The sequence below is a fragment of the Phycodurus eques genome, chromosome 11 (assembly GCF_024500275.1).
Source record: "Phycodurus eques isolate BA_2022a chromosome 11, UOR_Pequ_1.1, whole genome shotgun sequence".
Lineage (NCBI taxonomy): Eukaryota > Metazoa > Chordata > Actinopteri > Syngnathiformes > Syngnathidae > Phycodurus > Phycodurus eques.
Window position 1 is genome coordinate 13,371,787 of NC_084535.1, and position 14,010 is coordinate 13,385,796.

The 14,010-nt window shown below is 40.0% G+C and overlaps 1 protein-coding gene across 1 annotated transcript; it reads left to right on the forward strand.

Moving 5' to 3' along the window:
• Nucleotides 1-1,305: 1,305 nt before the first annotated feature.
• On the forward strand, nt 1,306-9,208 carry spef1 (sperm flagellar 1). Its single transcript, XM_061690241.1, has 7 exons — nt 1,306-1,490; nt 2,806-2,917; nt 3,515-3,662; nt 3,724-3,769; nt 5,510-5,594; nt 6,713-6,818; nt 7,234-9,208. Exons 1-7 carry the CDS (start codon nt 1,382-1,384, stop codon nt 7,369-7,371), a joined length of 744 nt encoding a protein of 247 aa, XP_061546225.1. The 5' UTR covers nt 1,306-1,381; the 3' UTR covers nt 7,372-9,208.
• Nucleotides 9,209-14,010: the final 4,802 nt, after the last annotated feature.

Genomic DNA, 14,010 nt, shown 5'->3' on the forward strand with positions numbered 1-14,010 from the left:
ATTGACTTACCCGGTGTGAAATCTGGGCTTGTTTAATTGAGTACAAAGTTGATATACTTGCGGGAAAACATGACTTCTTTTGTTGAATGAATGGCAACAGATGCATACACAGGTATACTGTACCTTCTACCATCTAATGGAAGAGCATTTAATTGTTCTGCCTGTCACTTTACGTTGTTGGTAGAGATACTGTCGATGAACAAAGATATATTTGGCCATCCATCCATCCATCCATTTTCTGTACTGCTTATCCTCACTTGGGTCACAGGCGTGATGGCGGCTATCTCAGCTAACTCTGAACGAGAGGCAGGATACACCCTGAATTGGTCGTCGGCCAATCGCAGGGCACATATAGACAACCATTTACACTCACATTAACACCTACGGGCAATTTACAGTCTTCAATCAACCTACCATGCATGTTTTTGGAATGTTGGAGGATACCGGAGTACCCAGAGAAAACCCACGAAGGCATGGGGAGAACATGCAAACTCCACACAGGTGAGGCTGGATTTGAACCCTGGTCCTCAGAAATGTGAGGCTTATGTGCTAACCAGTCGTCCACTCTGCCGCCAAGATATATTTGTAATTAATAAATCATTTAAATAATTTTGGGACAAATTAAGTGAAATTGGATCATTTGGATAAACCTAATTGGGAATCTTGGCTTAGACTGTTTCTGATTAATTTAATTTTATCTTCATTGAAAAACTCTGGTGAATTGAAAAACTCTGGTGAACAGCTTTGGTCAGCTCAGCAAAGAAAACATTAAATTAATAATAATAATAATAATCATCATCATCATCTAGGTCAATAAGAACCATGCTTTTCTTGGGGAGGGGAAATGCTACGTGATCCCCAATTTTTTAACTTTAGTGTATATATAAGTGTTTCCATAGAAAACATGACTTTGGTTGTTGTTGTTTTTTTTTTTTTAATTCATCACCAAATCGAGTTACATGCTCTTTCTTCATTTGACACCATTGTTATTTGAGTGATCAAAACTACAGTATTTATACATGTTTGGACTGACAAAGTAGTAGCTCGGCTGCTTTAGAAAGTGGAACACGCTGTAAAATGAAAGTATTCACAGTCAAGTCACAGTGAGAGGCATATCTATCTGAATGTGGTGTATTGAAAAATAAATCTAGTTGAACCATGCATGAAGAGACATGTGCCCTAGTACAAAACGTATACGTACGTATGCTCACGTAACATTGCCATTTTAAAGTGCCCCGATTGGGGCCGTTTCCGCTCTTTCCGCAACAGAGCCTTTTACGCTGCGTTGCCTAGCAACTCCTTAAAACAACCCAGCGAATTCGTCGGGCGCTTGAAACGGTCCAAAGTTACTTCATAAAGTGTACAGAAACGCAAACAGCGAATGGAGCGAGAGTTAGACGAGGACGAGCTGCAGGATTTGTACGCGTGGATAGATAAAATTCGTCTTTCCAGACCGAAAAGACACATCGCAAATGACTTCAGCGACGGAGGTACTTTAAGCTAGGCTAAGGCTATAGCTAGGAGTCTCCAACACCTGCGACGTCAAATCAGATTGTATCGAGAGCTGTATCGAGCATGCTGCTTTTACAGAGATAATAATGCCCATTTCTTGATTTGCAATGTCGGAGAAGTAATAATATAACTTGGTTTATTGATGTGAGGGGGTAAAAAGCACACAGTACTTGAATTAGTTGTACATATCTTGTATTGACTCATTGTTCAAGTGTACATAATGATGTGGTCAGTCCGTGTGTATTCGGAGCTTATTGTGTGTGTTTATTTAATTATTGATTGTATTCTATGCTTAAAATTGACTACATCTTCAAGGATTTTAAGACACAAAAATGAAAAATGTAAAATCATGTAGAAATAATGGTAAGAATGGACTGACAGGCGCTGCAGGAGTTTTGTCTTTAGAGAAGTGTATAAAATAAGATTTTATTTATTCATTTATTTGTTATTAGCAATTGTGTTTTATGTTTTATTTTCAATCTTTATTATGTAAAGCTCTTTGTTTCAGCTGTGTGTTTTTTATTTTAATTTTAAAAGTGCTCTATAAATAAAGTTGAGTTGAGCCGAGAGTTTTCTCTGGGTACTCTGGCTTCTTCCCACATTCCCAAAAAAATGCATGCCAAGTTAATTGAAAACTCAAAGTTGTCTCAAGATGTGAATGTTAGCGCAAATGGTTGTTTGTCCATATGTGCGCTGCATTTGGCTGGCGACCAGTCCAGGGTGTACTCCACTTCTCACCCAAAGTCAGCTGGGATAAGCACCGCCTCACTTGCGGCCCTAAAGAGGACAAGCGCTATAGAAAATGGAGGGATGGCTATTATAATTGAATGATGATATGATTTGAAATTTCCAATGTAAAATAAAAATGAAATAAAAAAATTTTTGGGCAATATTTTTTTAAATATAATAATAATAATAATAATAAAATATTAATCCCACACAGGGGGTCACTTCTATTCTTGCGCCTGTGACATAACCTGAATTTGTGCATACGCTGTAATGTGCCCTACTCTATCACTAACCTACCATAACGCAGTTGCAAAGTCATAATTACAGTAAATGAATGTGTATGAAAAACACCACCAGGCCATGAATCTAAAACAATCCAATGAAAACCATTAACTACAGCAAGAACTGTGTGCTTTTTTGTGCTGCATATTCTTATACTTTTGCGCAAATTAGTTCATTGCACGCCATTTGTAACCTCATAATGTCGTATGTTGGAACCGTCCTGAACTGAGGACTCCCTGTACAAAACTTAATGTACAGTATGTATTGCCTGTCTTTCTGCAGTGATGGTGGCTGAGGTCGTCAAACATTTCTTCCCAAAGATTATTGACCTACACAACTACACTCCTGCCAGCTCCACACAGCAGAAGCTCAGCAACTGGAACCTCCTCAACAGGCAAGCTGCAACACATCATCTATAATCCATCCATTCATCCATCCATCAAATAAAAACGTTTTTCCAGGCAAATGCTCTCGCAAGGCTGTAAGCAGCCCTCAGGACGTAGGTTCCCCACTCCTGAGTGAGATTGTGCAAGGGTAACTAATGAGTGAGTGGCCAGGGAGTGTATATCCCAAACCCACTTGACTTTCGGGTTCATATCCTGTGTCTGTTTGGCCATGACTGAGGAACAAATTCACACAGAGTAAATATCTATATTTTTTCCAGTATAGCTCATAAATATAGTTGGAACAGTTGGAAACTGGGCACCGTATGACTTCAGTATGTCTGGTGCCTCCCTACCCACCACTCCCAAGTGGACACCTCAACATATTCAGCATATTCATTGGCTGAACTGAGCTAAACTCTTTTCATCGGGCCGTGAGAACCGGTCCAAACACAGTCCCGGACCATTGAAATGGCGCACGGCCAGCCCTGAGGATCCCTGTGGTGTTTATGATCACAACATGCAACATCGGTTCAGAACGCCTTCCATCTGCTGCTCTCTTCCTAATTGGAACCAGATGTGTTTGTGTGTGTATTTTGCATACACAGGAAGGTGTTTTCTAAGCTGAACTTCCACGTGCCTGAGAACTCAGTGAAGAAGATTGTACTGCGATCCGCGGGAGTGATCGAGAGTGTGCTGAGCGGCCTCAGGGAGAAGATAGACCAGAGGCTGGATCACAAGACACGCAACATATCAGTATGTCATGATATGTTGGCCTAAATGGGTGTGATGTGCTAAATGTCTGTTTTCAATGCAGGATTTGGAATACTATGACACCAGGAACCCAGAGAAAACTCTCACAGGTAAACACATCCTTGGTTCTTTCACTCCAATAGAATTCGTCTAATCTATGATCCACCCATCCATCCATTTTCTATATACCGCTTATCCTCATTAGGGTCTCGGGCGAGCTGCAACCTATCCCAGCTGACTTTGGGCGAGAGGCGGGTTACACCCTAGACTGGTTGCCAGCCACTCGAGCACATACTGTATTGATCAACATTCACACTGATGGACAATTTAGACCTAGCATGCATGTTTTGGGAATGTGGGAGGAAGCCGGAATATTACAATCATACATTTCCAAATAGTTTTGTTATTTCAATTAATATACAGTACAGTGTTGCCTTGAGATACGAGTTTAATTAATCCCATGACCACGCTAATAAATTAAAACACTGGTATTTCAAATCTTTCCTCATTGAAATGAATGGAAAGGTCATTAATCTATTCCAGCCCCAAACCCCCAAATTTTTATGTTTTTGTTTTTTAATAAGAAAAAATAGCCCTTTGTTTAGTTTGACAGTAAACTTCACCTGGGATTGGCATTGAACACCTTGAACGCTTTATTATTATTTTTATTTTGGGATGAAATGTTCACTATTTGGGCAGCACGGTGGGTGACTGGCTTGCACGTCTGCCTCACAGTTCTGAGGATCCGTGTTCAAATCCGGCCTCGCCTGTGCGGAGTTTGCATATTTTCCGTGTGCTTGCATGGGTTTTCTCCGCGTACTCAGGTTTCCTCCCACATCCCAAAAACAGGCATGGTAGGTTAATTGAAGACTCTAAATTGCCAGTAGGTGTGAATCTGAGTGCGAGTGGTTGTTTGTTTACATGTGCCCTGCCATTGGCTGGTGACCAGTTCTTCGCCCAAAGATAGCTGGGATAGGCTCGAGCACGCCTGCGACACTAGTGACGATAAGCGACACATAAAATGAATAAATAAATAAATAAATGTTCATTATTTGCCAAACTGCCGCTTATTGTGAAGTAAGTTGAATTGAGGTGATTGCCGTCATACAGCGCTCATATCTTAAGTTTGCACTCCCAAGTCAAAGCAAAACACTCGGCGGAATTTGCCCGAATCTTGAAAAAGTTGGGTCACTTGTATCTCGATTATTATTATGATTTAATGGATTTTTTTTTTTCTGTACAGCTACCAAATGTAGCCGGTGAAGAGGTCCTCATCTAAAGACAAAAACTGATGTGTTTAGAGGATAGTTACATGCTGATTCGAGAGCATTTTCCCCTGATCCTCTTTGCTTCCCGCCATGTTCATGCATGTCTTGCCATCGAGCTCATAGTGACCACACACATACACGCACGCACACACACACACACACACACACCTGATAAGCAAATGTCGCAACCTTTCGAGTGTCAGTCGCAGACATGTTTCTCTTCTGAATCTCATACCTCATCAGTCCCTCCAAATAACCTTGTGAGCTGACCTCAGACCAGCTCCTCTTTCCTCTCCACCCATCCAGCCTGCACGCTATCTCACAGACACACAGAGCACACATCCTCATATCAGCAGATGGCCTTATCAGTGAGTAAAGATCAGCATAGCAGAACTTCAAGGCCTTCCCTCCCTTGTTCTGCTTCTCTTCATCATCCTCATGCTTCGTTCCCCTCCGATTGTTTGTGCTCAGAAGATTTACTGGACTTCTTAGGGTGTCCAACAACAGCAAACTGTTCACCTCTGAAGAGGAGTCGACATGATTGTGGAGGGAGTGTCACGCTTTTTCTTCTCTTTGCTTCAGAGCTTAGTCAGAGCGAGGCCAGATATCTGTCTCAGATGGTTCGTGAGGAGGTGAAAAGGGATGACAAGTTAAAAATGGAGACAAGGTAAAAGCAAAATAAAGCTTCACATGGAGCGTCGCCATCACTAAACAAACACAAATAAACTACAATCTTTTAGAGGGGGGAAAGTGGAACAACCTGGTTGCATAAATATACGCACCCTTCAGGTAAAACAAAAGCAGCATGATACTGATGATGGGAGTGCTGTTTGTTTTGGTGCACTCGTAAAGTGAAGGTAACTCTATACTCTATTTTGGAAAGTAATTTTTTTATAAGGAAAGGCTTCCATCTAACTGAGAGACATCAAGAATACGGGAGATTGTTATCACATGTTTGACACAGCCAGTACTTGCCAGACATTTCAGTAGATTTTTTGATGTTGCTGTCAGCCTCTTCACAGCCTCTAGTTTTCTGCTTGACTTTTCATCCATTTTGGAAGGACCTCCAGATCTTGGTTACATCACTGCTGTGCCATATTTTCTTCACTTGATAATGACTGTCTTTAATGTGTTCCAAAATGCATATTGAACGGCTTGGAAATTCTTTGTACCATTCTCCTGACTGATGGAGTATGTACTATTGAACATTTATCCATCCATTTTCCATACTGCTTGTTCTCACGAGGGTCGCGGGTGTGCTGGAGCCTAATCTCAGCTAACTGGGCGAGAGGCAGTGGTACACACTGAATTGGTCGCCAGCCAATCGCAGGGCACAAAAAGATAACCGAACATTAACACTCAACATTCACACCTACGCACAATTTAGAGTCTTCCATTAACCTACCATGCATGTTTTGGGGAAGCGGGAGGAAACCGGTGTGCCTGAAGAAAACCAACGCAGGCATGGAGAAAACATGCAAACTGCACACAGGCGAGGCCGGATTTGAACCCGGCCGGGTCCTCAGAACTACCTCCGATGTGCTAACCAATTGTCCACCGTGCCGCCTCTATTGAACATTTTCCCCCTAAAAGGTTTCTGTTTATTTTTCAATTGACTTGTTCACATTATAGTTGACATTACAAATAGCAACATGTCTAACATGATTCATTCTGGTAAAAAAAAACAAAAAAACATTAAAAACCTATCATTTGAACAGAGTGCGTAGACTTTTTAGAAATTATATCCACTGTAAATAACGATTTTTTTGTTCTTTCCTGTTGCAGCAAACTACAACACACAGCTCAGTTTTACTCCAACTTGGACCCAGCTGTACGCCAACTTCTAAAGGAAAAAGAACACGCGGCCATGGCTTTGCAGGAGACAGTGGAGGTGCACGCGCGCACACACACACACACACACACACAGAAATCTGGGAAACACATCGCTTCTCTTGTCTTCCCATTTTCATTCTCTGCAGGGAAAACTAAGTCATATAGACATTTTGCAGGTGTGTGTGTGTGTGTGTGTGTGTGTGTGCGCGCACATTTGTGCTTATGCCTTATATGGCGCAGGCTGTGTCAGCAGTGGTCAGTGAGTCAGTTTCACCTCAGCGGATATAACTCTCAATGTGTGACAACATCTGCATGTGAGGCAAGAGGCGACACAAGGACACAAATGTGCAACACTTCCTCTCTTTTTCATCATGCATCGCTCACTTTCTGTCAATACACTGCCTGTTGTATTCCCTTGTGTGTGTGTGTGTGTGTGTGTGTGTGTGTGTGTGTGTGCGTGCGCGCATACATAGATCCTGCAGATGAAGGTGAGCAAGTTGGAGCGCCTGGTTCAGTTAAAGGACATGCGGATAGATGACCTAAGGAACAATCTAGAGATGTGTACCTGTCTGAAAGGGAAACCCACTGATTCTAAACCCAGCAGCATTTAAGCACTTAAAAGAAATGCTCGGCTCTCATGTTAATTGCAATACACACTTTCAATTACTGGCTTAGCTTCAGTTAATCCCTTCCAAAAAACAAAAAAAAAAAGAAGCAAGGTTCAAGTGCATTTCACAGTGAAACCTGATTGAACGCAGGACTGTTTCCTATTGGAAATAATGGAAATCTAAATGCTCTCTTCCCCGCAACCAAGTGTAAAAAGACTGCCCATATACTGTAGCAGCCAGCCACTCAGCGGTTAGCAGTTGACTTCACTCTGGACTTCACTCTCTCTTCATCTTTACAATCTTCCCTTTTTGAGGCTGGTTGATCATTTTGAAGTAAATGTTAAAAAAAGATGTAAAATAAAGAAAACACAGTTGATTTGATATTTGATATGATGCCAGCTAACCTAAGCTTTGGGGATGTACATTGAGGACTTGCCAGAATCTTGAGCAATATGCTGACAAATTTTTTGTGTCTGAGTTTTGAATGATAAGGTTCTACTTTATATTTTATGACCGTAGTACACTTAAAAATAAAGTCTTATCAGAAAACACTAGAATTTTAGTATTGTACTGTAATGATGTTTTTAAACTGTTAGAAAAACAAATATGCCATAGAATTGTCTCTTAAAATTCTGGAGGATTTTGAAGGATTTAGTACAAAAAGAAAATTGATACATTTTTAATTAATGTAAGAAAAAATATATGCACAATCTCCTTAAAATTAATGAGAAAATGTGATTTTTATCTGAGAACACTTGCAATTTAGTAGGATAAATTCCAAAAATGTAATGTAACGAGGAGAAAACAAACAATTTTTTCATTAATGTTTGAAAAATGATATGATATCGCACAAATATACTTTCTGATTTAAAATTACAGTTTAGTATGATTACCAACAAAATTCTCCTGAGAACACTCTTTCACTAATTCTTCGGGCTAAATTTGCGTAGCTTTTAGTTTGTAATTAAGTATAAACATAGGTATACCACAACTGCCCATCTATCCATTTTCTGTACAGCTTATCCTCACCAGGGTCACGGGCGTGCTGGAGCCTATCCCAGCAATCTTCGGGCAAGAGGCGGGGTACACCCTGAACTGGTCGCCAGCCACTCGTAGGGTACATATAAACAAACAACCATTCAAGGGCAATTTAGAGTCTATCAATCTACCACGCATGTTTTTGGGATGTGGGAGGAAACCGGAGTACCCTGAGAATACCCATGCAGGCACGGAGAGAACATGCAAACCCCACACAGGCGGGGCCGGGATTTGAACCCCGGTCCTCAGAACTGTGAGGGAGATGTGCTAACCTGTCATCCACCATGCCGCTAATATATATAACACAACTATGTAAAGTTAATAGACTTACGGTTAGAATAAAATGCTGTATACTACAAGTGATCCTTCGTTTTAGTCATATTCAGTACTTCGTAGTATATTATAGGTAAGGCCTGATAAAAATACTATAAAATAACAACAAATCTAGTCCAAACTAGTATATTCCTAGAGAATTTGTGTCAAATACGTGCCTTATTGGTTCATCAAATTGTGAAAAGTATTTATTTCGAGTTAGAAATAATGAATAATAACCACCTTTTCTTTGTAAGGGAATGCTTTGCAATACACCAGCAACTTCACTTATTGTAAGTTTATCTGAGTGTCAATGTCAAGTGAGGGAGATTTACTGTATATTTGCCTTTATTGTGATGTCCTAATACTTGATAGAGAGTATTGAATTGATGCATTATTTTCTTTCATAACAAGGTTCTGTTCCGTGTAACATGTTTGTTTTTTTCCCTTCAAACCTATCTGTAATCCTTTGTACAGCTTGTGACGTCTGACTACCACGTGCTCAATAAATTTTCTAACTGCTTTATTTTCCCAATGTGACTTCTTGAATAATGAATAGTACGCTTGAGAAATAAGCTGTGAACGCAATGACATGCAGCGTTAGGTTTACTCACAAGTACTGTCAGTTCCTCGCACACATCTAAAAGTGCAAAAGCTTATTTTTAAATCAACTCCTGTTCTTGTCTTAGTGTGAATTTTGCTTAAAAATAGCACTTCTTCTTTTTTTTTTTTTTTTTTTTTTTTTTTTAAACCGCTAAGATGAGGCTGACGGGAGAAAGAATAAATCATTGCTGATTCAGCATCAAGTCCTGTTCTGGTCTAATGATAAAGCATTAGGTCATGTTAGAAAGCTGACACAAGTAGGTCAATTTTGGAACAGGATATCTTGAAGACAGAAATGTACTTAAGACTAAACCATAAGAGTCTCCATCATTATAACATTTCACAAGTAAAATAACATCTTATCTACCTAGCAGATATAAACAACATCACTCAGATTCTTGTTCCTGGCTGTGTCCGGTGTTTGAACGAGATCTTGTTGCCAGGCAGAATTTGTGCTGCCCAATGCCAAAGAAAATAGACATACTGTATTTCACAGTGTTCGTTTTTTAGATGAATATGTCTCATTTAATTTCAGAATCAAATGACTACTCTGACAGAAGAAGAGTCATACAAAGTCACACAAATTCAGAGGAAATTCTAAAGAATATGGGTTCAGAATTTTGCAATTGAATCAGGAATTTGTAGAAAATGTATCATGGTCATGTCAACCACCATTAGCTGGATTTGGTGGGGCACTGCCCTGTATAACAAAGAATGGACAAAGAGATTGGCAGGAAGACTAAATTTGCAAACATATACAAAGGAAATTAATCCAAACAGCACAATGAGAAGCTTATTCAGGTAGCTAATTTTGCAATTGCTATACCAAAAACATAGTTTTTGTCAACTCTCATCAGCTAAATCTGGTGGGGTGTTTGTAGCAACAAAGTCTAGACATTCTAAATGTTTACTATAAACACTAATTTCTCAATTGAATCCCTACTCAGTAAGAAAAAGTAACAAGGTATTGTCAAGTGTCATCTGTTGGACAACACTGGGAGGACTGCGAGAGTTGGAAGGAACAAAGTCATAGACAAAAAAAATGCAAAATTGGAACACTCCACACATTCATTTTGTGGTCGCATCACAACTCTGTAAAAAAAGCAACATTTAACCAAGCTGCATCTGGTGAGGACCTGCCGAGTACACTGCAAAAGGACGAGGAGAGGCGGCAGTAAGGCTAAAGTAATGAACACATACTAAAGGAATTACTCCAATAAGCGCACTACAATAAGTTGTTGCAAAGGTTTTGTCAAGCGACACCTCCTGTTGAAGTTGGCACCCCGATGGACAAAGGACAGGGATAGCTGGCAGAAACAAAAATCTAATCCAACACACCCTAAGGATATTGCTCCACAAAAAAAAAACACCTCATGTGCAGATTATTTTAATTTAGTTAAAAAATAACAAGGTTATTGCACAAAGTGCCTTGACGTACGAGTTTAAATTCACCCTGTGACCACGCTCGTAACTCAAAACATGTGTATCTCAAATTATCTTTCCCCATTGAAATGAATAGAAATGCCAAAAATCCTTTCCAACCTCTAAAAAATACCAACAAAAACGTGTTGTAATGTGTTTGAGAAAGAAAAATAGATCAGTATACAAAGGAGTTTTTCAACATATGAGCTGTTGCATAGTTGATGTTTTGTCTTGAGTTACAAGCTAACGCAAACGGTGCAGCAACACATGTACACAGACAATATAAAACTCACAGCCATATATTTTTTTATCCTCAATGAAAAACGACTAATATTACCCAGCTTACGCCTGACTACAAGACAAATTTGGTCTTTTACGATTGTACTATGCCAGACTACTGACATCAAATCTTGCCGTATCTCGGTCAGACAACACTACCAACTACTGGCAACACTATGTGACGTCTATTTCGCTGTGATACAACCGTTTACCGTCTTTTACGATCACTGGGCTTTATCTTGTCAAATCAAACACTGTCGAGGAGGCGGAAGAAAACGTGTCACCATTCAACACAACCGGATACACCTGTTACCATGGCGATGACAACAACAATGGATCACACCAAGTATTGTGTGGGGAAAAAATAATAAGGAAAAAGGTGTGGTGGGTGTCACCGGTGCTTGGGAGAGGATGTATTGGGGTGTCCATTCATGGATTGCTTGAGGTATGTTCACATACTTTTACAACTCCAATTCCAATGAAGTTGGGACATTGTGTTAAGCATAAATAAAAACAGAATACAATGATTTGCAAATCATGTTCAACCTATATTTAATTGTATACACGGGCATTCAATGTTGGTTTTCGGCCTTGCCACTTACATGCAGTGATTTCTCCAGATTCTCTGAACCTTTTGATGATATTATGGACCGTATATGATGAAATCCCTAAATTAAACTACGTTGAGAAACATTTGTCCTTAAACTGTTCGACTATTTTCTCTCGCCCCATCTTTGCTTGTGAATGACTGAGCAATTCGGGGAAGCTCCTTTTATACCCAATCATGGCACCCACCTGTTCCCAATTAGCCTGTTCACCTGTGGGATGTTCCAAACAGGTGTTTGATGAGCATTCCTGAACTTTTTCAGTCTTTTTTCCCCACCTGTCCCAGTTTTTTTGGAACGTGTTACAGCCATAAAATTCTAAGTTAATGATTATTTGCTAAAAACAATAAAGTTTAACCATTTTGAACATTAAATATCTTGTCTTATTAGTGTATTAAATTAAATATAGGTTGAACATGATTTTAAAATCATTGTATTCTGTTTTTATTTGTTTAACAAAACATCCCAACTTCATTGGAATTGGGGTTGTAATAAGGTACGGCTCACAAGCAGGCAACAAAAGGCTGAATGTGGCTGGTGGAGGGTCTTTTGTTGAATGACAAGGAGCTGAGTAAGGGGCAGACAACAGTGTGAAAGTGCAGTTAAAAAAAAAAAAAAAAAGAAAAGAAAGAAAGAAAACGCAAAGGTAATGTTTTTAGCATGAGTGTGAAGCTCCAGCACATCAGATTGGAATGTAAGGGAGAACAAGCTGAGCACAGAGCAGCATTGATGACTGACGATGATGATTGAGTGAATCACCCTTCTCAATCTTCTGTTTAATAAGGATCATTCCAGATCCTGACATGAGCAGCCATGCCCTAACTCTGGTGGGCTTCAGCAGACATGGACTTGACCTGACTTCCTGACTGCGCCAGACCACCCATTTGGGTCAGCAATGGACACAGTAAACATCAATATTAGGATAAGCAAGTATTATTTATCTTGGTCATAGGCTGAAAAAAGTAATGAAAACTGGGTCATACCCTCTCTCTCTCTCCAACTGACGGCTAATATTTCCACCATATCAATGACAAAATAATGGCACCACTTTAGACATTGCAACGACAACGTGTAGGAAATCCCCTACCTGGCTGGTGGCTGATAAGGGGCCCAGAGAGACGGCTGGTAACACTGGTCCATATCAATGACACTACTGGAACCCTATAGATTCAGCGATGACACATTGGGATTAGGGAATCTCCCCAATTGGCCCCCTTTCTAGCAAGTTAATTTTAAGCAGGCTTTGCTCATGTCAATTACTTAAAAGATATATTTGCATATCCATCATCATCTTGTTTAGGGAGGCCTCCATGGTATCTTTGAAACGCCCCTGTGTATGTGTTATTGGTGTCACCTCAAGATTGCTAGATATACTTCATAAACGTGACAGTTTGGCTGCTAGCGGCCTTCACGCTGAATAAGCGTAAACCGTCCCTCACGTGCTCGCACATGTTTGAGTGCTTCCTGCACGAACAGCTGACCCTCCTTCGGCACCACGGTTTGGGAGTACTGTTGATGCCTTTATGTTGTGCTCATGACACATTGTCCATGTTTGTCCAGTCATCCACACGTGACCAAAAACAACAGTCAAGTGTCAAAATCCCAGAATTGATGTCTCTTGTTGTCTCTGAAATATGGATTCATTTGCCGTTTGGACTCTTCTAACCAGAGCTGAGTTTATATATAGAGTGAGTGCTCCTCTTGTTGGAAGCTATGCCAACTACACCACCGCAGCCCTTCATAGGCGCAATTTAGCTAGTACTGTGGATGCCTTGTTGTGCTCATCACACACACACTCACACAGAGAGAGAGAGAGAGAGAGAGTGCGTGACACATTGTGTATGTCCACTCATCCACACGTCAAAATCACAGAGTTTATGTCTATTATGGATTTGGGCGTACATTTTCAAACATTTAAATATTTTACATATAAATATTTAAACCAAAAGGTTTCTTTCCTATTACTCCTCAATTTGTAGTGTCTGCTGTGCGTCCTAAAAAGCACTTTGTGGGATTTATCATTATACAGTGCATTTACAAATATTTTTTTCCAACAAAATATACTTGCCAGAGCAAAATAAACATGTGCATTACTACACTAAAATGGGTCACAGCCTGTTTTACGGTTGGTTTCTGCATCTGTAGAAATTTTCATGTAATAAAACAAATACCGTAGTATAAAACAGTTCACGTAATCTGTTGATGTATTCAAAATACTTTTTAAAAGCATCAGTAGTACAGCCATATGTATACTGGGAGACTGCAGCCAACAAACCAATTTTCAGTTCACGATCAAAACAAAGTTGAAAGTTCAATGACCAATTGAGAATTCAGTCAATCAATGCATGGAGAAGAGAGGTATGTCAATCAATGCATGGAGAAG